The following is a 24,633-nucleotide window of genomic DNA, read 5'->3' on the forward strand; positions in this document are numbered from 1 at the left end:
AATGCAGGAATGCAGAGCCATGTACCAACACATCCCTGCATAGAGCAGTGCCTGCACTTGAGTCCACCTTGTTGCATTTTCACAGTTCATACTAGAACATGACAGCACTGCAGGGCCAGAAGTAATACCTGCCAACAGCACTGGCATGTGAAAGAAAACTACTGAGAAAGCTTTGATTTTAGTGACCTAAAGGCAAGAAAAAGAGATCACATTGTCTGGTGAAATCTAACAGTGAATTTGAGGGAAGCAGTATGTTCTCTTTGTAAAAGATACCAGACACCCATGATCATTCCTGACCATAAAAACTTTATTTGTTAGGACACTAACTTATATTATTTTATTTTAATGCTCTCCCTAAAGTATTTTCAGCTCATTTACCAAAATTTGTCTTCTAAAAAAAAAAAAAAAAAAAATAAAAATTTAATTTTGCTAGGACAGGAACAATTGATAGTAAAACATCCAATAAATAAAGACGAGACAAAGTTGTTTCAGAATAAATCTTTAAAAGATCTCCTTTGAAAATAACTCCAAAACTCAAACAGGAAACTTCTGGGAGGTGTGTCTTTGACAGCCAAACATGTCAGCACCAGGAAATGCTTCATGTCTTTATTACAGCTGTCAGGCTTATATCATAACCACAATAGCTTGGTGAGTTTATAACATTGGCAGAACGTCTGATGAAAATCAGTAAGATCTTATGGTGAGAAATAGAGAAGGCCAAAAACCCACTTGGAGCTAACAGAGACACAGGTAAGATGCACAGAAATGAGTTAACAGCATGACAAGATTATGAAATGAAATCTGTTTACTACAGGATGTCTTATGGACTCAAGAGTTCAGACAGAAAAGGTTGGTTTTATAATGAACCCATTTTAACCATAAATAACAAAGCTAAACTACTGCAGTACACACTCCTATAGAATATTAAAGTAACTTGTTTAACAGGCAACGTGTGGCTATTTCTCTTCCAGTCTGAGTGCACAGACGACAGTTTCTGCTCTGACTTTCTCCTTTTTGGCCATGCAACTCCTTCAGCAAGAACAGGAGAGAAGCTGAAATGACCAAGGCATGGCAGCATTTTAATGTTTGTGTCCATTATTAAGTGGAGAATTCAAGCTGCCCAGCTGATAAGATAATGTAGCTGCATTGTCACCGTCACATTGCAGCAGAAAATTTTTTTGCCTGATAGCTTTATTTTCCTGTTTGTTTGTTGGGGAGTTGTCTTGGTTTGAAAAACAGGTGTCTGGCAAGGAAGGCAGGAGCCTCCCTTGAAATGGAAAATGCAACCCCCTTCCCTCCGAATTATTATAATTTTGAAATTAAGGTGCTTTCAGGCAGAGATATGAAGAATAGGAATAACAGTTCTTTACTTATGTATATATATATATATATGTATAACAAGTCAAACAAACAACAACAACTATGGCAGTAACAGCAAACAATCACAAACCCAGTCCCAGCCTTCTCGGCTGTCGGGCCCTTTCCCCTCGGGTGCAGTTCCGCTCGCAGCCGGCAGGGGCGCTGGCGGCTCCCGGTGAGCAGGGCAGGTGCGATGGTTCTGTCAAAGCAGTGATCCTATAGAAGGGGCTGCTCTTCCTCGGAAGGTCCAGTGGTGGCTGTTTAGCTCCTGTCCTCCAGGAACCCAGTGGAAAGGGTGTCTGTGGTGTTGGGAATCTCAGATTATACCCAGGATGGAATGCTTGGTTCCTCCCCCTGGGTGGAGCATTTTACAATGGGATGATGAGTCACGAGGCCAGGCATTGATGGGCTCATTAACAGAAAGACAGTCCGGGGGGAGGAGGAAAGGAAACACTGCCCCACCTGGTTCCAACAGCTCATGAGGATGGTAATAGAATACACTGCAACCCAGGACAGGAGTTTTTTTTGTGAAGGCTATTTCTGGATTTTAAAAGGTAGTTTTACTGGCTGTCAAACATTACTTTGCATACGTGAAGATAAGAGAACCTTAAGGGTATTTCCCAAAACATGCTTTCCAGTGCCTGAAGTGCTGTTTTTGGGACATGTATCCAAGACATGGGAGGCTTTATTTGCCAGTGGGAGATCTGGAATGCTGAATGGCTGTGAAGACATTTTCTTTTATTGAGTCAAGCCCTAAGGTGATCGTATTTTCAGTATAACAATGAGTCAATTTATCCCCACTGGGTTATGGGAATTTTTTTATGGTACCATATATGCTGCATCTGGCACACAAGCCTATTAAAACCCCAAGCTAAATGAATTGTAATGTTACCCATGCAGTCTGGAAAAAAAGAAACAATTAAAAATAAATCTATCACTGAAGAAAGATTCTGCTAAGTTATTTTATGATTTGGAGACCAAGTCTTAAAAAAAAAGAACTATCCCCAAATCCTCTTGTCTAAACAAGCCAATCTCATCAAATGATAGCTGTTTTTCAGTTGCATCATCAATATCAAAACTGTTCTACTTCATTAAGAGAACAAGATATTTAGAGCAAGATGAATCAGGAAAGTCGCAGGATTGTGATTTGGCATTCTGATTTGCTGTTTGTCCAACATGGAAAAAACTACATTTTTCAGTATTTTTTACACAAAGAAATATTTCTAGATTAACAAAGAGTGTAATTTAACACTGCCTAATAACAAAAGGTATTTAATATTCATCTGGCATCCCGGCTGAGCTCTGCTGATGGGAGCTCAGGCCCCAGGCAGAGCTTACCTTGGAGGTGTAGGTGTGTCCATCGGAGCCGCAGACAGCGCTGGAATGTGCCATGGGACAGGGCTTGCACTTTGCTATGTTGGCTGCTCCAGCCCAGTGCTTCTGGGCCAAGTTGCCTTTCTTTTGTCGAAGGCTGTAAAATAAGACACACCACGGTTTTTGAAAAGTTTGTATAAAACAGAAGAATTAGAACTTCTCTGAATACAGCTGGATTTTCAGTACAGCATTAATTTAGAATCATTTCAGTTGGAAAAGACCTTTAAGATCATCGAGTCCAACCATTAACCCAGCACTGCCAAGTCTACTAAACCATAATTTAAAGCAAGTAAATTAAATACAGCTCCTAACAATGCTTTTATAATATGGCACATTATAGCAGGCAATCTAAAAAGTCATAAGTTGGTAGGCAGCTCTAGATTTACAACACTTGGTGGTTTCATTTAGATTTATAACTACAAATGATTTCACTTCAGAATACATCATTTCTTGAGCTACACAGCATTTCTGGTGATGCAGGCAACATTATACCAGGTTGTATTTAGAGACATTTTCACCAGGCCTTCTCAGAGCTGCCAAACTACTGCTAAAGTAGCAACGATTTTAAAGCTAAATCCTTAAAAAAACATTGCAATTTATACTGTGCTTATAAAAATGTATAGACTCACTAAGCACTTTTGTCACTGTAGGGGCAGGAGCCCTCTTGACATACCAGCTACTGAACAATCAGCTGAGGTTCTCAGATCAATCAGAGTCCCCCCAGGAATGTCATAAAGTCACAGAGAGCATCTCCAAATCCACCAATGTGTGCCCCTAGGGAGTGACTGCCGTTGTTTTCAAGTCACAGAATACTCAATTACTGCATTAAAAATGTCTATGAAAAAAGACATCTGCTCCAAAAACTTACTGCAAAACACGTGCCATTGATTCTGACTAACGGCTCATTTTCCTGTCATAATGAACTACTTGACTGAGAGGACATTAAGTAATTATTGCCAGCCTAATGTTGTAAACTGATAAGAAGTTTGCTTTAGAAACCCCAATCCAGTGGAACAATGCAGATTCATTTTGGTCATGTGTACTTGTCTTTCACTTGAAAGCATTTACAAGGGAAGGCAAAGCATCGCAGCAGCTTTGCTGGAGACTGGTAGAAAAATAACTGCCATCTGTTCTTGTACCGCAGGAAAAAAAGATATAACAGTTCAGCTAGAAACACATTTCAATGTGCTGCTGAATGGCTTTATCACAGCATTAGAAAAATATATACAGATATTTTTAAAGGAATTTCACTACAGCTTGCAATTTGCCAACTCTGATGTAATGACATATTCAGCTGCTAAATAATATAAATTCTGTTCTTTCATCTCAGTCCCAGTTTTCCTCAAGTCTAACCTTTGCCAGCGATGAACCTACTACTAAGAAGATTGTGTCCTCAGAAGGAATCCAATCATGATATAATAAACTATGAAAACAGAAGCTAAGTATTTAAGATGAAATTCCCTTGTTATTTTTAGAAGTGTCCCTAATGCAGAGAGCAGCACTCCCTGTTTCAGATGCATTCTGCCTCACAAAGGTACCATTATACCAGATGCTAAACGCTGTGGATAGGTGGTTACTTGGCTCTGAACCCCCTAAAGTAGCTCTGTGGATCTGATCTCTTATGCTGAGGTTGTACAAACTGTTTATTTAAGTTTTCCAGAGTAACTGATTTCTCTGCAGCCCCCAACCATGCTTTGTTATCAACATGTAATGAATATCTTTTTTTCTTGAACTCTTAGGATTATGGGCATGACTTTTGTTTTTTTTCAGCTTGACAGGAAAGTTTCCTCATTTACTTTACTTACAGCCCTGCACTTCTGAAAATGCACAAACTCAGAGTCAAAAATATGTTTGAATGTCGTACTGTAGATACTGATGATCAGAGTCTGGAGGCAAGTGGGAAAGGAGCTGTGCTTCTCCTCTGGAGACTGCAGAAGGTCTTAGCACAAAGCAGACCTTTTACCTTTTCACTGACTTTAATTTCCGCAATCTCAAAAGATAGATCCTTTGCTATACATAAAATTGTTATGAAGAACATTTTCGGATTAGTTATAGAAAAACGGCTAAGAAATGCTAAACTTGAAGGGTGTGATTTAGTGCCATCACCATCAAAGCCATCAGCCATGAAGCGTGGAGGATGGAGAGGAGTGAGTGAACTAATGAGCACCTCATCAAAATTAAATATATTGCAGCTCTTAGCTAGACTGATGACTAACAAATCACAGGATCTGAGTGGCAAGTATAAAACAGATTGTAGAGCATTTGTGGACCACACTTCATCAGGTATTCTACACTATAACCTTAAAAGAAATGTCCACTCAGGACTGGGCTGCTTATCCATTTCTGCACAGCCTTACACAACCCCCCCCCGCCCCCCTCTCCCCCCGGCTCCTCATTTATTTGATCCTTCTTTCATCCCTTCAAGATTCATATTGCAAAGCCAGTTCCTATTGGAAAATTCTTCTGGAGCCGATGATGTTTTTCACTCTTCCATCGTCATTTAAATAAATAAAAAAAAGAAGTAATTAAAGTTGATTGTTTCAAGCCATTCCAGCAGCTCAGGGAGCCTGGTGGCCCTTTCCATGACTTTACTGAGAGTATAAAGAACACACAGAGCCTTAGGCCTGAGCTCTGTTCTCACAGCAGCTGCCTGGAAGACAACACCAAGTCTGGTGTGTCCCCTCAGCTGGGACCAGAATGGTTTCACCTGAGCCCGATTTGCTGTGTTTCACCTGCAGACAATGAAGGAAACATTTACTCTTCCTAACCCCCACATTCATCTTCAGGATCTTCTTCTGATAATAAAAGGAAGTTTACTCTCTGAAAGAATGATATTTAGTAACAAGAATTCACTGTGTAGTAGATCTCAAAGCATTTCACTAACGTGAATCAAAAATGAAACAATTTTAGTAGTGCTTCAGATAATGTGTGTAATGAGGCAGGGAATGCTGCAAGAAACCTGCAGCTCCCTCACTCCTGCAGGTGCATGGAAATGGTAGTACAGCAATCATTTTTGTTGCAAGAAACAGTCTGGCTTTCAAAAATTAATATATTCTTTCCAAAATGATAGTGCAAAGTGCCACTGTATTTGAAGCCAGTGAAAAGTTATTTTTGTCAGCTTGGCCAAGTGAGCAACAGCTGAAAGTTTTAACCAGATACCCATATTCCACACCCCCACCAAAACTAAGGCTGAGCACCTATCTTGTAAAATGAACATCTCTTTTCCAAAAACAAACATGTCTTTTTCTACAGTCATATTTTGAGAGGCTGGATAGGACTTTTGGAAGCTTTTCAATCCTGTAACTCCTAACAACACATCAAACATCCAAACAAACAAATTAAAACCTAGACAAGAACACTGGCTGCCATAAGCAGCCAGCCAGCAAATCCCCTCTCAATGGAAGTGCACATTCACATACTCTGGGAATGCTCTGCTATGCTAATCATCTTGGTTTAGAATAAATATGTCAGGAGCAAGCCAGGCCAAAGCAAATTAGGCCTTTTTCTTTTTTTTTTTTTTCTCTTTTCTGACAACCAACTTTAATCCTGCTTTAAGACTTGGAGTTGAAAGGATCTACTACTATTTTCACTATTCCAGAAGCTGGAACACATGAATGTTTTGGTCAAGTATTAAGACTTACAGGCAAACCCTGCCTGCTTTTGCTTTGCAGACTGGTGAACTAATGCACCAAAAGGCAGAAGAATTATGGAGTTGGTAAGTTTCACAGAATTCAGCCTCTTGGTGTTTTAATACATAAAGAAATTTCAGCGGTTTAAAGCATTCACAGTTCACACAGGAAGAAAGCACAGTGACTCAAGTTCATTACTCCTTACACGGACACACTGCTCAGCACATACTGCAACAATACAGGGAGCTGACATCTGCCTGGCTTGCACAGGAGCAGGGAGAGTGCCTCAGGCTTTGCAGATGCCACCAGCCAGATGCCAGGATGGTACATGGCACCTCGGGGCAGCCAGAGCCCCAAAGCCACAGACACCTGCATGTCAGCATACGGCTTCCAAGCACAAAGCCTTGGCAATGCAAAACAGAGCTCAGAAGCTTGAGAAGTGGCTCCACTCAAAATTTTACAGCTTCCAGGTGCACCCTGGAGAACCAGAAGCTCAACCCCAGCTGGTAGCCCCAGGGATGGGAATCACCCAGCCCTGTCCAGCTTGGCCGGGAGCATCAGTTCTGGGCACTGAGAGCCTGCTGGGGAGTTTGAACTGTGCCTTTGATTCAGCAAAAGTTTGTGACATAAAACATCTTAAATTGACTCAGATTAAAAAAAAAAACCAACCAACAACCAAACCCAAAAATGCAAAGCCTTAATTTGTGACCAACCCCTGATGGTTGACATAGGCTGAGCTATTTAGGGAATCTCTGTATCTTATAACAATTTTTTCAGGGACAGTATAGAAGAGGGTATATGGAAATAACTTCTGGCAAAGCCAGGGGTCAAAATAAAGGTACTTGCAAAAATAAATTATGCTTTTTTCTTCACATTTACAGTTTGACTTATTTACATTTAATTTCAAATTTGACACCTGTTCAGACTTTTCATTACGAAGAAAATGTACAACATCAAGAATGTGTTACTCTGCTTCAAGATCAGTTATTCCCAAATGCATATAGAGCAAATGAGAAGATTAAGCATTGGTGGATTTAGTGCAATCACAAATCAGGCTCCTTTGGCAGGTTGTTGTTTTGAAAGTCCTGACAAACTTTTAGCTTGAAGCAGACAGTAAAGAGAAGTTTCTCCTTAGGACTTTTTTGTTAGGTGAGTTTTCAAAGGTCTGCTGCAAATAAGAGCAGAAAGTTTCTCAAAACCACCAAAAAATGAGTTACACAATTTTTTCTGACAGAAAGTATCAGGTAAACAAATAGTGAGACTGGTACTGTCTCTTCTTGTTCTTTAACTTGCTGTTTCATTGATGTTACGCAAACGTAGAATATGGATCAATTCATGCTGTAAATTACTTACACCTATTGTGTTTTCTGGGCTTAAAATCATACCACTACTTATTTCAGGTCCTATTTGAACAGTATTGAGCTGGTCAGGAATTTTTTTTTTGATAGAACAGGCCTTATGTACAAAATACTGACTTGACAAAACCGAATTATTTCATGGAGATAAACTGGTGTTACTGAACTTTTACTGACATTGCCACTCCTAGCTGGGCTGATTACAGGAAAGGCCATCTCTTCCCAGCAGTCTCTTGCAGAGACTTCTTCCAGGAAGCAAAAGTCATCTCACCATCCTCAGGGTCTGCAGGTTCCCTGGAAGGTACATTTGAGTTAGGCACCCATGGGAGGGCCCACCCACTGCAACAATTTTCAGGTAAACCTGTGTTAGGGGGTCTGTGAGTTGTGTACTGGAGTTTTAAATTATAGCTCTCACAGAGACATTCCTCAAGACTAGGATTAACTTCATCCATCCTTCTTTCTTTCTGGATCTTAAATCAAACCAAAATTCCTAAGTCACATAAGACTATTTTAAGCTCTATTAGAACAAAACTGAAAAGTTCAGTGCACCAGAGCTGGTACCAGAAGCTGGAAGGAGCTCTGACAGCAAACTTGAATGGCTTCCTGAAGCTGGAACAATTCACAGTGGGAACAGTTTAAAATGTACTGTCTGTACCTTCTCCATGCCTTATGCAGAGTTTGTTCATGTCCCCCTGAAGGAAGCTTATCACACTGAAGATAAAGCCAGCACTGCCTGCCTGTTTTTATCTCTCCTTTGCATAAGTTATTTCTCTTGTTCTCGAGGAAAAGAATGACAAACCTGAAATTTGCCAGTATAAATGGCAATGTTCTCTTCTCTCTTTGTATCATTTTTGTATTCTGGTAGAGTTAAGGGCTTGGCCTCATTTCTAGAACATTTCATATTTTTCACAAGAGCTGTGTATACCTTGAGCCACTACCAGTCAAGATCTGTGAAGAAAATAGTCTACACATATTACCTTGAGAAAAAAAAGTACTATGCTATTGAATCTGATACAGACTCTTTATTTAATTAATACAATGTTTATTTAATACTGCAAAATGAGAACAGACGTATGATTACAGCAATTTCCCTTCAGATACAAAGAAAAATAACATGCAACCTTGCATTTTAGCATCATCCCACTGTACTTACGTAGTACCACTTTCCCTGATTTCAGTATTCAAAGAAATAATTTCTACTATCTGATTTTACTTCCTCTAGCTGCCTTCATATCTTCTCCCGAGCAGATCTGGCTTAAAAGAGCCATAAGAAATAAAAAGGCCACTACCCACTGGTAGATGTGCAAAGGTTTTCATGGGGCTTGGTGATGGCTGGGGACCCTTCTGGCAGAATGAAACTCATTCAATACTGGCCCCCAGAGGAAATGGATACTCTACTTACTTGCTACTCTTTCAAACAATGACATTGATCTTGGGATTTAGGTCTGTCCAGAGAGAACCAGTAGTCACAGGAGTGTTCCCAGAAAGCAGCTGGTACTCAGAAGATAGAGGTGGAGATGACAAATTTAGGAAAGAGTTAAAGCAAAAATCTCAGCTGTTGAGGTGAAAGTGTACCAGGTGTCATTCCCATGAAATGAAAAACATGCATTTCCAAGGGAAGAGGAAGCGCCAAGCCTCTGTTTCTTACCAACAGTAAGAAGACATTCTAAAATAAGCATGGGGGAAACAACATACCAGAAGGAACTCGTTAGCTGGATGTAGGGAAGGTTGAAGGTTGTAGTATAGTGTATGTTTTGCAAGAACACCCCCTGACACATCTTGCAGGGAAAATGCCCTGACGATTCCTGCATGGATCCCACTAGGTCCAGCTGGCAACCAACTTTGGAAAGAGAACAAAGGACCTGGGGGCCCAGGGTGCTCAGGGTTATTGGTCCTGTAAGATGAAGGAATCCTTTTATTTTTTAACTTTCTGTGTGTTTTAAAGGAAGAAATAACTTGGAAAAGCTGACATAGATTCTGAGGGCCTAGAAGGCCAGGAAAACTGTAGCGAGTTTGATTGAGGTGATGCAACTGCTGCAGGTGACTTCTGAGATCCAGCAACAGCAGCAACTACGTGGAAAAGTTACTCAGAAAGCAGCAAGGTCTGTGTCTAAACAGACACGTCATTTAAATATGGATACTTTTAAACTGCCAGGACAATTAATTTTGCACAGTAACAGGGTCTCAGTACAAGTATCTTTCTGAGATGTTAGTTCCTGGCTTTACTTATTCCTGGACTAAAAATGACAAGGTTGTTTATTAAGGCCATTAGAGAAGCACATCAATTTCCACCTTTGAGTACTTCAATACATAAAAATGGTGTTTGAAAGTTCCACTTACAGTCTTAGCTAACAGTTTATTGTGCTTATAGGCAATTTATTTTTTAACCTAAACTCTAAAAGATTTTCAACTCTTAGACCTAATACATATGCTCAACAGCTGCACAGGTATGAAAACAGGCAAAGTACACAAAGGAAAAGAACCAAACAAAAAAATCCACACATAAAATGCCAGTGTTCTCAAAAGTCATTGTGCTTTCCTGAATAAATAACACAGCTTCTAAATTCTGACTGTTCTCATGAATTTTCATAAGAGAATTATTTTCCTTTTCATCATTATTTTTCCACTAACATAAAAAGGAATCTCAGACACCAAACTATGTAAAAATAAAATGAAGTGCCTTGAATTTCAAAGGAGGAGGGGAGATAGCAGGAAGTTCGTAATTAAAGCTGAAATCTTATCCACCACTCCTCAGTCTGCAGGAATCTCCAGCAGCCACTTCTGAGTCCTGGATTTCACGTGCTGGGTGAGATGCAGGAACCTGGCACCAAGTTCTTAAAGCATGCAGCAAATGTAATACATTTTTTTTTTTGGCACTGGCCTTCTTTCTGTCCTTCTAGGACAGCTTATTGTTTTTTTCCCCATTACCAAAGAAGAATACATTTTAAAAGGATAAAGGAAGCTTTTCTCTGCCCAGGATCTGACTACCTTGATATTAAACTAATGCATTGATCAGGTCTGCCTCCTCCTGCTGGCAGAGCTTGCCAAGATCTCCAAGAAAGCTGAACTGATGATGGTGTGTGCGATTAATCCGAGCTGTCAGGTTTGTTTGGGGAGGAAACCTGATCCTTTCTCACTATGCCCTGTTTCATGCAATTAGACAGGTTCAAAATTGTTTTCACCAAATCTGGCAGAGCAGCCATTTCCCACCATTTCACTGCTACAGCTCATATTTCTAGTTCCAGTGTTGAAAGCTGCATAGCTATAGCTGTGCAAACACAGGTGCAGGTTACTTAGTAAGGCTAAAATTCAAGGCAGATTTCTTGGCAGCTCTTAACAACACTTTAAAGCCCCAACATGACTGATGAATCTCACAGAAGCTGAGGATAGAAAAGCTTTCAAACCATCCTCACTCTTGGCCAAATGCAGAGGTCTGTGAAGTTGAGCACCATCGAAGCTCCAATGTCTCATGTCTCCACAGTCATTCAGCAGTTTGGCAGAATGGAACTGATGAACAAACAAATGGGCTGAAACAGGTGACAGACCCACACTGGGGTCATGCTCAGCTTCATGTCCTTCAGTTCCATTTATAACCCAGCCTTATTTATTCCCCCATGTGCAACACAACCCTTAATTTTTCACTCCAGAAGGCCCTACTGCCCAAAATGTGAGAGTTTGGTTGGTTGGTTTTTTTTTTCCTTAAGCAAGAAAGTTCAGAAATCTTATTATCACTTTGTAACTGCAGGGGGAAAAAATCAACGTTGCACCCCCACCCCCCCTCAAAGCATCCTGAGACAGCTCAGCTGCATTCTGCTTCATTATGTTGCTTTTGCTTAGCCTAAGGCAAATAACATGAAATCCTCGCGAAAAAAAAATTGACATTTTTCTGGTAGGAATAAGAAAGTAAAGGAATTTTAAAAATATAGTAAAAATTTTTGCTCTTAAGGCCCTAAATCAAATGTTTCTTTCTAAAAATAACTGCACAGTACTCCGGTTCTGCGAATACTTGGCACCATGGTTCAAACAATCAGTTATGAGCTGTGCTAGCAAAATATTTGCCCCTTCTGACACATTTTATTATGAGAGATTCTTATTAAATTCTCAAGAAAGCTACAGCAGATTAAGCTGCTGAGGATTTTTACAATTAGCATTGATTACCTAAGAATTAATGTGTGATTCCTGAATAGAATTGGCTTGTCAAACAACAGACAATTAAAAAAAATAATCAAACCCAAAGCCACCTCCAGAGTGTAGTCAAAATCCACTGTTCAAGGCAGGTTTGGGGAAATAATCAGAATGCAGTTTCCCATGTCAGAATAAAATGAATGTTAGTGAAATGCATGCAAACAGAGCCAGTTATAAATACCATAAGGAGCTGAGTAATTTAAAAATCCCATCCTTTTTAGCATCTAAATAGGCTAATGCCCCTGTTGCTTATTCAGCACTGCTGATTTATAGAGCTCAGTACTATGAACATCTGAACATTCTGCTGAATTTCTCACCGTATTCAGCACTGCCTGACTGGTTATTTGATGCTGGAGATGGAGTTCATAATATCTATACCATTTCCAGTTTCTCAGATGAGGCCATCAGAAGCGTTAACAAATCTTACACAAGGCTGCGTCTTAATGAAAGGTGACTACAGCTTCAGGAAGGTCCCAGCTGATAGACAGGATTTACATAATCCCATTAATTTATGATACTAACTGAATGCACATGATCCAGAGTAGGGACAGCACATGGTGAAACACACCTTTAGGTAAAATTTGAAGATGAATTCAATTGACATACTTGCAGAAACTGCAAGATACTAATTTCATGAGGTACTTCCACTGAGTGTTTAAGATTTCACTTTGCTGTGACCTTGAATGATGAAGTCCAGCACCCATGCATTACAAACCATCCCTTCTTCCCATATTCTTTGACCATGTAACTCCATAGGCTCCTGTACCATGGAGGTTATGGTGGTGTTAAAAGGCAGTGTAGCAACTCATTTGTAGTTTCAGCATTTTACAGCTGCTTCCTCAGAAGCTGATTTTACTGTGTGAACAAGTAAGACTCAATCAGTGGCATAGTTAGATAGAAAGCGTAACATTACCTAGGACTTTAACAGGTTTTGTTAAAAAAAACCCAAACGATTTAAATACTTTGCTGCTGAGTTATTACACAGGAATCAGTTAAGCTTAAGATGTGCCACCTTATTTTCCGTTATTTCTTGCCACCCAAATTTCATTTCAGCTACTCACTATTGATTCCTTGGACTCCATTCTTACTCTTTTCAATTTCTCTGCTGCTGTGGTAGAAATCTAGGGATTGCACTAATTCTTTATCACTGCAAATTAATGCTATTATTTTTCCCCAAATGATGTTGCATTTCTTCAAAAAACACTTTTCTCAAATCCTACAGTCTGTGGTCTCCGTTCTACCCAACTGGCTTTGATTTCTCCTCTAGCCCTATTTTCCCATGATCTGGTCAGCTATTTTATGGAAAAATTTATAAAATTGTAAAAAAATTGCAGTGTCCTTTCTTACTCACTGTTGTAGTTAACCATTTTGATTCCAGTCTTTCGGTCTTGACTGCTTTGCCCTGACCTCTTCTCCCTCAATCTCCTTTTCCTCATACTTTTTCCCTCCTACTTCCGAAACTTTCCTCTGCTTCATTCAACCTCAAAAATGAGGCCCCTTGGAGAAGCAGTTATTTCTTCATCTACTCTTACCTGTTCTTGCCCTCTCTGCTAGGATGTATCATATTAAGTACTATATTCTCTCTAAATGGTACCTCGATGTCATTTTGGTGCTTTACCTGGAATAGTTTAGTCTTCTTACCTTTCTACACTTGAGTCCTTGGAAGTCTGAGAAACTTTATAGTGTCCTCTCTGGTTTATTGTTCTATCTCTTTGCACTATTATTGCTATTTCCTCTCAAGAACATCTTGTCCACATTAGAAGCTCACTATGTCAAGACCAAATATACTGTATTTCTTCTCACATCATCTTCTCTGTTTTTCAGCTGCTGTTCCCCTGTCATCACATTTGTTATCTGGACTTGTTCTTTAACTATGTCCTCCCTTTCCCAGCTGCAAATCAGAGCACATTATCCTTCTGCTTTCCACCATGTCCAAGGGGCAGTCATAAATTTAGCTATGTCCCGTATCTTCCTTAAATTCCTTCCGATTATCTAAGCAATCATTCTCCCATTTCACTTGTTTACAATCTATTCTTCTCTTATTTTCAGTCTGTACACTACTTAGGGTACAAATGTACTTTTACATTTAGGCCTAATTAGTAAATAATACTTTTGGTGAGGGCAGGACATATTTGCAAAGGTAAAACACGAAATAAGGGTTTGTTTCTTTCCAGAGCTGGAAACTAATTTACATGCTCTGAGATACCTTCTTTATGAACCCATTTCCTTACATCTAAAGGAAGCCAAAGGCTGGTTAAATCTTCCTCTGAGGGTTGTATGACAGCAGCTGTAAGGCTGTTTTTTGTATTGATAACTGTGCTTCAGATTCATGCTCTACTGATCCTAATTTTTTCTCTACCTTTTGGAATATAGCAGAGGGCCCTCTGAACACTGAGTATCAGCAACACTGAAACTTCAGCTTGTATTTCCTAACCAGCATCTACAGCCAATTTATCTCATCTTGATGGTGATCCTGAGGTGTCAGTATCAGAGCTGTTCTCACAGCTGTGAGGAGGGCAGGGTTTCCATTTCAGCACTCACATTTCTGGTGCGCTGTAGAGGGCTGGGTGAAACTCATTATGAAATAAAAAAGCTCTCATTGTGTTTCATCCATTTGAGTTTCTAAAAGGACTATGAACCTGTTATACAGGCAGCTGGCTCAAAATGAAGCAAAAATTTCTGAACTAATGAAGGAATTAATTAACAAAACCCCCAGACTTCTGAGCTAAGATACAGTGTTGTTGCAAATGAAAAATTTATACACAGATAAAACATAGAGGCTCAAGAAATTAACTGTGGATGAGGTGCTAAGCAGGAATGACCATGGTGTAATTCAGCTTGGCAGTCTTGGGCTCCAGGTAAACTGGAGTAGCTAAGGCTACAAAAATCTGTCACAGGACTTGAAAGAGATTTAAAGCTGTCCAGAATAATGGCACGCACATTACAACATAGGGCAATGAATAATGGACAGAATAATTTATGCAACAAAACTATGAAGTGTCCTTTTTATTAAACATGAACCAGCAATTTAAATGCCAATAAGGTACAAATACAGAATTTATAAAGAAGAGGAAAGAAGCAGAGGATGTAGAAGTCTCCTGTATTTCTATCTGCTGAACTGCAAGGCACGAGACTGGATGCCAGACTAGAGGAGCATGTTTGAGTCTTCATTAGTGTTTTCATCTCTTTTCAACCAACTCTGTTCACCTGACTTCTTAACTCATTAAACAAATCAACAAAAAAACTCACATTATGTTTTACTACTAAGGTTAATTAGTCTTCCACAATTGAGGATCACTGATTGTAACAACCAACTAATTAGAATGGTTTGTTTTGTTTCATAAAAGAAGATGGATTGCATGGTGATCAAAGCTAGAGGCCAGATAAATCAGCGAAGCAAAATTCCCAACTGTCACTCCCCATACATATTAAAGAACACTTTCCTAGATATTATCATAATAAAGCTGACAGTGGCAGTTGCAATAACAAAACTAAGCAGACTCCACTGTTTCTTAATAATATTAGTAAGCAAGAAAAAGTTGAAAGGCTCAAAAATTTTGCCAGTGAAAGGAGAAAGAAAAAGGGGAAACAGAAGAAAAATTGAGAAAATTGTAAGAGAACCTGAAGTTATAAGGTTGCATTCTGCATTGGTGACAGGCTGAATGTTAATTCTGAACAAAATATGTTAAAATTGAATGCAAACAATGTTATTAGTAAAAACTTTGTAAAGACTTACTTGCAGAAGTGAAATAACTTCAGTAGTTGAAATATCTTCAGCAAGACCTCTACAAAACTATTCTTTTCTTGTAGAGTTGCTACTTGAAAAATTTGCAGATTATTGATTCAGTCTGGGTCAGAACTGTGGCTGTAGTAGAAAACTCTTCTAAGCCAAATCAAAACTGTTGTAACAGTCCTTCCATGACTCCCTTAAAAAATTGGCTGCATTATAGTTTAGGTTTGAAGGACAAATAAAAATGCAGTGAAAATAATTGGGATTTCAAGGAAGTGCACAGCATGCTTTAGCCCTTGGATGTATTTTCTTTTCTTGGAAAATTAACAATTTTGGAATTTGACACGGTTGTAGAAGAGCCTCTAGGTACGAAATTGTTCTTTATTTTAAAACTGCATGACATTGTACAGGAGGTTGTCTATTCAGATGTGTGAGGTAACATAAGCCCTCACTAAGGGATAAAATAATTCCTTTTCAAAGTGAAGACCTAGACATGAGAAAAGCACAGTGACTGTCAGAGAATGTTTATTTCATGACAAGTTCTGCTGCTGGAGTTAAAAGTAAAATGTAAACAAAACACTGCAGTAATTAGAGTGATCACATCACTAAGTGTTCACAAGATTTGTGAGCTTTTTCTCATCCTAAATCCTGCAGGTGTAGTAGGAGGTCCTCAGAACACTCTGAAGCTTTCCCTGGGAAAGTATGAAGAGAGATAATGATAGAAATTGTCTATTCTTCACTAGGCACAGAAAATAAGAAAAGTTGAGGGCTATTGGGAAAGTTTACTTTGCAATATTATTACTTATTAAAGATACTGTCCCAGAAAATGGAAAAGAAAGGAGACCGGGGATATTTTTTAGTAGTTGGCATTCATAAGAAACCAGTGAAGACCCAGGCAAAGGATTTCATCTTTCAGAAATCATAATACAATATGTTTAATATCTATAATTTTAGAAATAAAATATGAAAGCAGCAATGCTGGATCACTTCCAAATAATGAAAAGAGGAGAAGAAATATCTCTGGACACTTTTCCAGGAGCAAATTCATACTCTGTCTCCAGAGATAATAATGAAAGATAATGTTTTATTTTCTTTAGGAGCAAATGATAATTGAATACTCGAGTCAATTGAGCTAACTATATTGGAGCTACTGACTCTCTTCACAAGCTTAACATGAAATAAATTTGTCATAGCATGGAGACAGGAGGTGCTGACAGCACTGTTCTGATTTGACTGACTTCTCAAAGGTGTGCTGGGAAGTCATGGGAGTGGATTTTATTTACAACAGCAGTACAGACTCTGTGAATCCGGAGTGCCAGCTGAGTGCCATAACCATCAGGCTACTGGGTGAATTTGGCATAATTAAAGAAGAGATCAAATCCTTTCTCCAATTAAAACCAAAGGAAAGGAATAAAGACTCCAGACTTTCAGGGAAAGAGAAGTCAATAACCACTCACCAGAAGATCCAGAAGATTATTCTACCTGAGTGACAAGGCTTGAACCTCTCTTTTTTACATTCTACATTAAAGGTCTCTTTGTCATCCTACTCACATTTCTGAGGTGAGAGACTTTCTTGTCAAGAACTATTCTTTACATTGCTAGAAAATGTTTTGTTGAATTGACAGGAAAACCATTTTGTCAGAAGATTCCAGAACACATCTACTCAATGCTTAAAGCTGAAAGCATGTTTTTATTTTAAGCTTATTTCTATTTCCCTTTCTCAAAATGTTCCAATGTAAAAAAAAAATCTCAGCAAGGAGTCGAGTGCAAACTGAGACTGCAAAGGCTACACAGATAATTCTACAAAGTTAAGAGCTAATCCAAGAACATTAAAACCCCCACAGTTTTAAGTACTTTATCTAATTGCAATATTTGATTTCAGAGGTGGCAATTTTAAACTGACTGCAGTGACTGCAGTGCAAGCGTTCATCTTTTTTTTTTTTTTAAAACACTAGTTGGAGTAGGAAATAACTCTATGGAGTGTGCCAGAAATTTTGATTTTTTAAGTTGCAGTTACTGAACATTCTGTGTTTACTTGCAATGAATCTTTTAGGATTTCATTGTGAAAGTAGAGAACATAAATGCAATAATTGATAACAAAATGAAGGCTTGATAATTCTCTCTTAACTAATTTGAAAACTTGTTAATCTTCCTACCCCCACTATTCCACAAAGATTTAATAGCACAGATCTGTAGAAATGTTTCCTTATAATTACGTTCCATTAATGTAATGGAATCTTTCATTATAGATTTCCTATTTATTTTTTTATTTTAGACAGCTCTGAGCTGTAGCCAGTTAAGTAGCCTTGAATGAATACAGAGATCAAAGACATAGAATAGTTTCAGCTGGAAGGGACCTTTAAAACATCATTGAGTCCTACCCCCTGCAATGAGCAGGGATGTCTTCCTCATGTCCATGGTTTTTTCTGCCCTACTTCTTAAGATGTAGAAGATGCTCACAGGAATTAAATTATCATATATTACAAGACTGCTTTAAACCTTGAGATACAAGCAATATTCCTTCAAAAGTGTGCTAAGGTATTACTCTTCCTGCTAAAAGGTGAATGGCTTAGCATCACCTATTTGGAAATAGAACAGTGACACCTGCACAGACGTATTTAAAGAAGCAAAATATTTTGGGTTGATTTCTAATTATGTTTAGTACTGCCCACAGACAGAGCTTTGAACAGACTGTACTTTGGTTGCTCATGCCCATAAATAATGTAATCTGTGGTTCATTGGTTGAAGTAATCTGATACAAAATGACCAAACTGAAAATCTGTAGGTTGAACTCTTGCTGAGCTCTGGCAGAGCACTAAGGAGGCAATCATAAGCTTTTTAATGAAAAGAGAATGATAGATATTGAAATATTAAAGAAGCAGGAAGTAATAGATTAAAAGTTAATTTTGATAACATAACTTGCACCAAATAAGAAAGTGATTGATGCAAGAAACTCCTTTTTATTGTTTACATGTGCTATTTCTTTCAGAAGAGTGCCATTAGATGGAACTGCATGGCTCTGGAAAGGGATCAAACACCAAAGACTACCTTTTTCAATTTCATATTTTAGCTGACTTTCACCTCTTTGTTGTTAATCTAGTTTGGAACTGGCAAACCTCTGTGGAAATGTCTTCACAGTGTAAGTTTTTTGCAAGCTTTAACTCAAAAATGAAAGCTTGCTGATTAATTCCTTGGGGTGATCTTGGATATGGTTTCATCATTTTTCCTAGTGAAGTTTTGTGCCTGAAATGAAGGATGTTGAAGGAGATGTGAAATTTAGCAGAACTCTGCTGGAAACCACTCTCAGCTTTGGAGGAGCCAAAGCTTCCCCCTCAGCAGAGCCCTCCACGTGAGTAGGAAGCTGTGAGTACTCAAGGCAGGAGGTATAGAAGAGCCTGACCCAACTGATCAGAATTTCAGCCTGTTGTTCGTGCCTTCCACTGCCAGGGAAAGGCTTTAGAAGCAATAACCAGCAAATCTCAGCAGTGCAAAGGTAAAATAAAGAACTGTTTTGCAAACAATAAAGATCAGTTTTTAGTTGGTTTAAAAGCTCTGTGTGTTGAGTCTGTATCACATGGAAGACACATGGTTGGAAAAAGCAGCAAACTGGCCAGCATCAAAAGAAATGCAGTATTTTTAAGGCCTGATTTGCAAATTTCATACAAAGTGTATTGTTTGTAATACTGACTGCAATTGGAATGTATAATGCCCTGTACCAGAAGGCAGATTTTAAATGCAGCACATGTAACATTTTTTCCAATATAATGGGATATGTGAAATTGAAGAAAAACTTTAATAAAATTCCTTTACTGTAAACTTCAGTCCCATCTTACAAAGCATAGCTTTTGTTAGCACTAAAAAGACTTTGACTGAACACATTCATGTCCTGGGGCTTCTACAGCAAAAACCAGCAATAAATTTAGAATCTCCAGTAAACAGATTATTGTATAAATGCAGAGTAATTTTCGGTGCATTGGAGGTCATTTGTGAACATTAAATAATAATTTATGACTGACTGGATTACTCAACAGACTTCAGACAGGGATAAAAAGCAGGAGGCACATACTAAATATCACAAATTTGCTTCCAGCAATTCTATGGTTAAGATTTTTACTGAAAGTACAGAGAAGGTGAACCAGGAAATACATCTGTAACTTACTGGGCTGTGGTAAACCTGAAAATATTGGAGATTCCAAGTCGTGCAAGGATTAACATAGTCATAGAGAAAGTCAGGCAACAGCTCAAGCAAAAATACACCCATGTGACCTCCAGGGTCAATGGTCAAATGTAGTGCTTCTGACAGGAATCCAGAGAGCTGTGGAACTGCCCTCCTGGATCCCACATCCTCTTATACTGACCTGTTTGTATGTTAATAATAGTGATGATGATGTATGAAGATTGATTGAAAAAGTATTGAAAATCCAGGAATTATGAGGCTACTCCATATGCAAAGCATAACAGCTTAGAGAATGAGCAGTCAAAGGCAGTGAATCCCTTCCAATTTTATTCATTTGTTCATTATTCATTTGTTAGCAAATCTCATGACATTTGCCAAGCAGATGACATTTATACCAACTACTGTTTTCATTTCTTGCTCACTCAAAAGTGAGCAAGAGGAGCTTTACAAACAACAAAAAAGCCAACGTCTCTTATGCTATCAACATCTCACAATCCAAGTCAGGAACAGACAAGTGCCATGGAGGAGGTGACTGAACTTTTAACTCTGTCTTCTTCCAGATATCTCGAGGGAAACAGGAACTTTTGGATACTAAGTTAGCTTTGGATGGTAGCTCTTAACATGCTGATAAGAACTACGTCAAGAGGTTTATATATCACCAATTCTATGCTCTCCAAAAGAACCCACGGAGATGGTAAAACCATTGAAGAACAAACATGATATTGCCCTTATTTTACCTTTCATATATTTAAGTTTTCCTGCTGGCTTGTGTTTCCGATGAATCTGCTGCACAAATTTACAATCACAAGTTCACTGTCAGACGTGCATTTTATATTATGCATTATACATTAGCTTACATGTTAGTCAGAGCTCAAAACTCCAAACACTGCATTTTATATATAGTTTATATGTAATGCTAAATGAGGTATGGCTTGAGTTTATTTCGAACTCTCTCTCCCCTACCTTTTGTTATCATGTTAATAAAAAAAGTTTTACATTACAGAGAAAAGTAATTAGTGTATGTTTCAACTGAGGATGAAACAAATACAGAATGCTATGTTATGGAGAAGTGCTTAAAGCAGCAAATTGCACACACATTTACAATATATATCAATTTAGAGATCACAAAGCATCAGTCAGAACTGTTCTCCAGAAAGCTCAGGTGAAAGCCCACCTGGAATAAGGACTTCCAAGCTGCACGCATTCTACCAGGGCTGATGGAAGAATATGAGAGGTTTAAAGCAGGCACGTCGAGAACAGCCATTTAAAAGAGGGAATTAATTTAAGAAATAAAGATTAAAATCTTAACAAGTGATGACTCAGTCATTGAAAAACCAAAGATCTGTAAAGACTTTAAACAGCAAGAAGACAAATTGATAACTTTTGGTTTCTTTCTTCACTGATTTCAGCAGTCAAACCCAATGATCTCTGTTACAAAGGAAAACTGAAACAGGCAAGAAGAATGTCTTTTTAAGAGAGAGAGCTTCATTTATAAGAAAAGACTATGAACATTTGCCCAATCTAATCAAATCAAAATCATAGAAGGTCATTATTTGAAAATAAATACTGAGGAACCATTTAGGAAAACTCCAGAAGTTGTAGCTGGATTTGAATAAATTTAGGCTAGGTATTAGCAGGTTTCCAACCAGAAAGGTTTAGATGTTCAGGATTCATGCAAATGGTGTACAGGAGGCAAAAAACCTTATTATTGTTAAGATAGAACTTGATAGGCTTATGAAAAAGTTTATTTGGTAATTTTGCAGAGTATTAGTAGTTTTGCAGAGGGATTAGACTTAATGATCCAAGAAGTCACTTCTAGTCCATTTTTATCTACTGCTACAAGCATACAACTAGAAATACTAAGAGCAGGAATATTACAAAGAGGTATTCAACTCATTCAATAATAGTAGCTTTAAATGCAAAAACTATTTATAAATGTTAATTAAAGTGCAGAAAAAAAGAAGTTATTTTCTTGTTCTATTCAATATAAAAACGTTCTGATAATAGTGAAGGTACCCAGAGGTATTCAGGTGGTTTCAGTGAGTGCTCTGAAACTGGTCTAAAAGGCACGATGCAGCAGGAGATTGTCTCAATAACCACTGTGTTTCCTTTGTGCTTGCAGCAGCCTCAGGGTAAAGCACAGCACAGTGAGACAGGAGCTGCAGGGTAAAAGCCAATGACCTCAGCAGTGAGATGTTCACCCAGCAGCCTGGCACTTGGTGACTGTGAGTAAAATACACTAAATCCCCTGCTGACAGCAAGAACAAGTTCATCTGCTGGCATGGCCAATGCAGACAGGGATGAGGACACACTCTAAAATCCATTATAAAAGAACTGTGCATTATCATATATTTCAAAAATTCCTCATGTCCAATAAGAGTCCATCACCTTGCACTACTCTAATGAGCTCTAAAGCTGATGAAGCATGAAGCAGTTCCGTGGAGAGAAGAGCAGAGTGGCTAACTGGTCTTGGGATGCAGAAAGTCCAGGCTATTGGTGACATTCTTGTGCAATTCCCATGGGAGATGTCTGTGCTCTGCCTGACCACGGTTTTTCATGTGGACATTTTTCTGTGGAAGTTTGGAAATTCATGGTGTAAAAATGCATGGTGTAAAATTCAGGCACATTTTGCTTTGAGTAAGTAATCCTATTTGAATTCAGATTTAAAGATGACTGCAGTACTTAAAGTCAAGGAAGGATCTTTCATAAATTTGTTAATTGTTCAGGGGTCTTCTACCTCTGAGTTTTCAAATACACTGAAGTCAACAGCATACCTAGAGCTTGGGAAAGCCAGAAAACAGCTGAAAAGGAACATGAATTGTCTGTTGAGGGGACGTACCATAGCCAGCTTCCTCCAAGAAGTAATCAGCTGGAGGAATTTTGTGCAGAAACCCCTGGCAGCAAGTAGGTCATTCTCAAGGCTCAGAACTGAACGAGCTCATATCATCACATCAGATCAAAGCCAGTCCCTCCACAGCCGCTCCCCAGGGTCTCTTTAGTTAAAAGCAATTTAATGTAGGCAGAGCTGAATTGAGAAATGGACCACTTGGAGAATGAGACCTACAGTTTAGAAATGATCCTGTTCAGTAGAGTAAGATCTGCTTTTAAAACCAGGGAGTGCTGTTCCAATATTCAAGCATCCTTGAACTGAATCCCCGGCAGTTACTGATGGAGACTGTCTTGGAGGAAAGCTATTAACCTTTGGGAGTTCATGCTTAGATCATAATTTTCATAATCAAAATTTTAGAAATCATGGTAATGGGGAATTAAGGATAGTGCCCAACTCTTATGCTATTCTCTCTTAATAGTCAGTGAAACCCTTGAGCCCTTACAGATTGATGGCACATCACACCATGTGCTCTCTGTCTTATTAAAAGGCAACTTGGACCACATAACAAAACAAACATTCCTGATTTCCATGTGTCTGTTACTTGTCTGCTGCAAAATTCCAAGCTATTGTGCTGCAGTAGAGGCATCCTTTGTTGTTGGGCAATCTGGAGATGAAATACTTTTAAAAGCTCTCAAGTTTCCTCCAAGGACTTGCACACATCACTTGCACACCCCTTGCACATCACATTATCTGCTGCACTTGGCTGTGACCTCAAAGGCCCCTCTCTGATTTTCCTGATTCTCATTTCTCTTTCTGGACAAACAGCATGAGCCACAGTTAAACTGTGCAATGTACTGTGAGGAACTGGATATTAGTAAGAATAACAGTCTTTATAGAGTAATGCACTAGAGTTAACAACTTACAAAAAATACCCTAAACAACAAACATTTACTCAGTCCTGTTCCTGTCTAGAACACTCATTCACTGAGGAATGAAGTAACTCTCCAAGATCCTGTCAGAGCTATCCTTGGGAATAATAAGCCTGAATTCTGGCAATTTCCCCAGTACAATATCTTTGTTTGAAAGAAATTTAATGCAACCTGTTTGGTCTTGTGATTGTGTATTTAATCAAATATTTCAATGCTCTTTCTTCTGAAGCAAAAATCTATGCCAATAGAGTAAGCAACACTCAGCACCAGAGGTGGATAAAAGGTTTTCCATAAAAACATTTTAAAATTATTTTTCCTTTTTTTTTTTTCCTAGGAAAAGTCAGTTTTAGAGTGTTCAAACCAGCTTGCAGATACTTGTAAATATTGTTGTATTGTTACCTGGGAAAAAAATCCAACATATTTGAAATGGCTTTCTTTTTTAATAAAACAATGGTCAAAATATTTTCTTTTGACTCTGAACTGGACAATTTTCTTCCCTTAATTCTGAAAACATTTATTAATGAATTCATTTGATGCCTATAAACAAATCTGCAGTAAAAATTAACTCATAACTGTGAATTCATCCCAGAATTTACAAAGACCACTAGAGATGCGAAAAAAATTTATAGTATTCATGAGGTTTAGGTTGGAGATGAGAAAAAAGCTGGGCACTGGGACAGGCTCCCCAGGGAGGTGGTCACAGCAGCAAGCCTGACAGAGTTCAAGGAGTATGTGGACAATTCTCTCAGGCACATGGTGGGATTCTTGGGGTGTCCTATGCAGGGCTGGAAGTTGGACTCAATGTTCCTGATGGGTCCTTTCCAACTCAGATTATTCTAAGATTCTATGATTCTATGTAAAGTATCCTTTGGGTTATGCTTTTTTTCCCCTGAGCTGTACATAATACACAAATGAACAACAATTATTTTCTGAATCAACGTAAAAAGGAACAAGAGAATAGGAAAGAGCTATGAACACAGCAAGGTTAATTGGGGAGCCAACTGATGGTATTAGCTGATCCAAAGATAATTAATCATTGCCCGGGTTTGGTTCTCCTATGGATTT

General features: G+C 38.6%; 1 protein-coding gene across 1 annotated transcript in view; it reads right to left on the minus strand.

Annotated features, from left to right (window-relative positions):
• SPOCK1 (SPARC (osteonectin), cwcv and kazal like domains proteoglycan 1) overlaps positions 1 to 24,633 on the minus strand; it is a 274,711-nt gene that overhangs the window by 84,855 nt on the left and 165,223 nt on the right. The window contains exon 5 of the mRNA XM_082291284.1: positions 2,698 to 2,830. Coding sequence (XP_082147410.1) covers positions 2,698 to 2,830 — 133 coding nt within the window. The remainder of the gene's footprint in view (positions 1 to 2,697; positions 2,831 to 24,633) is intronic.

The sequence above is a fragment of the Coloeus monedula genome (genome assembly GCF_965178545.1).
Source record: "Coloeus monedula genome assembly, chromosome: 15".
Taxonomy (NCBI): domain Eukaryota; kingdom Metazoa; phylum Chordata; class Aves; order Passeriformes; family Corvidae; genus Coloeus; species Coloeus monedula.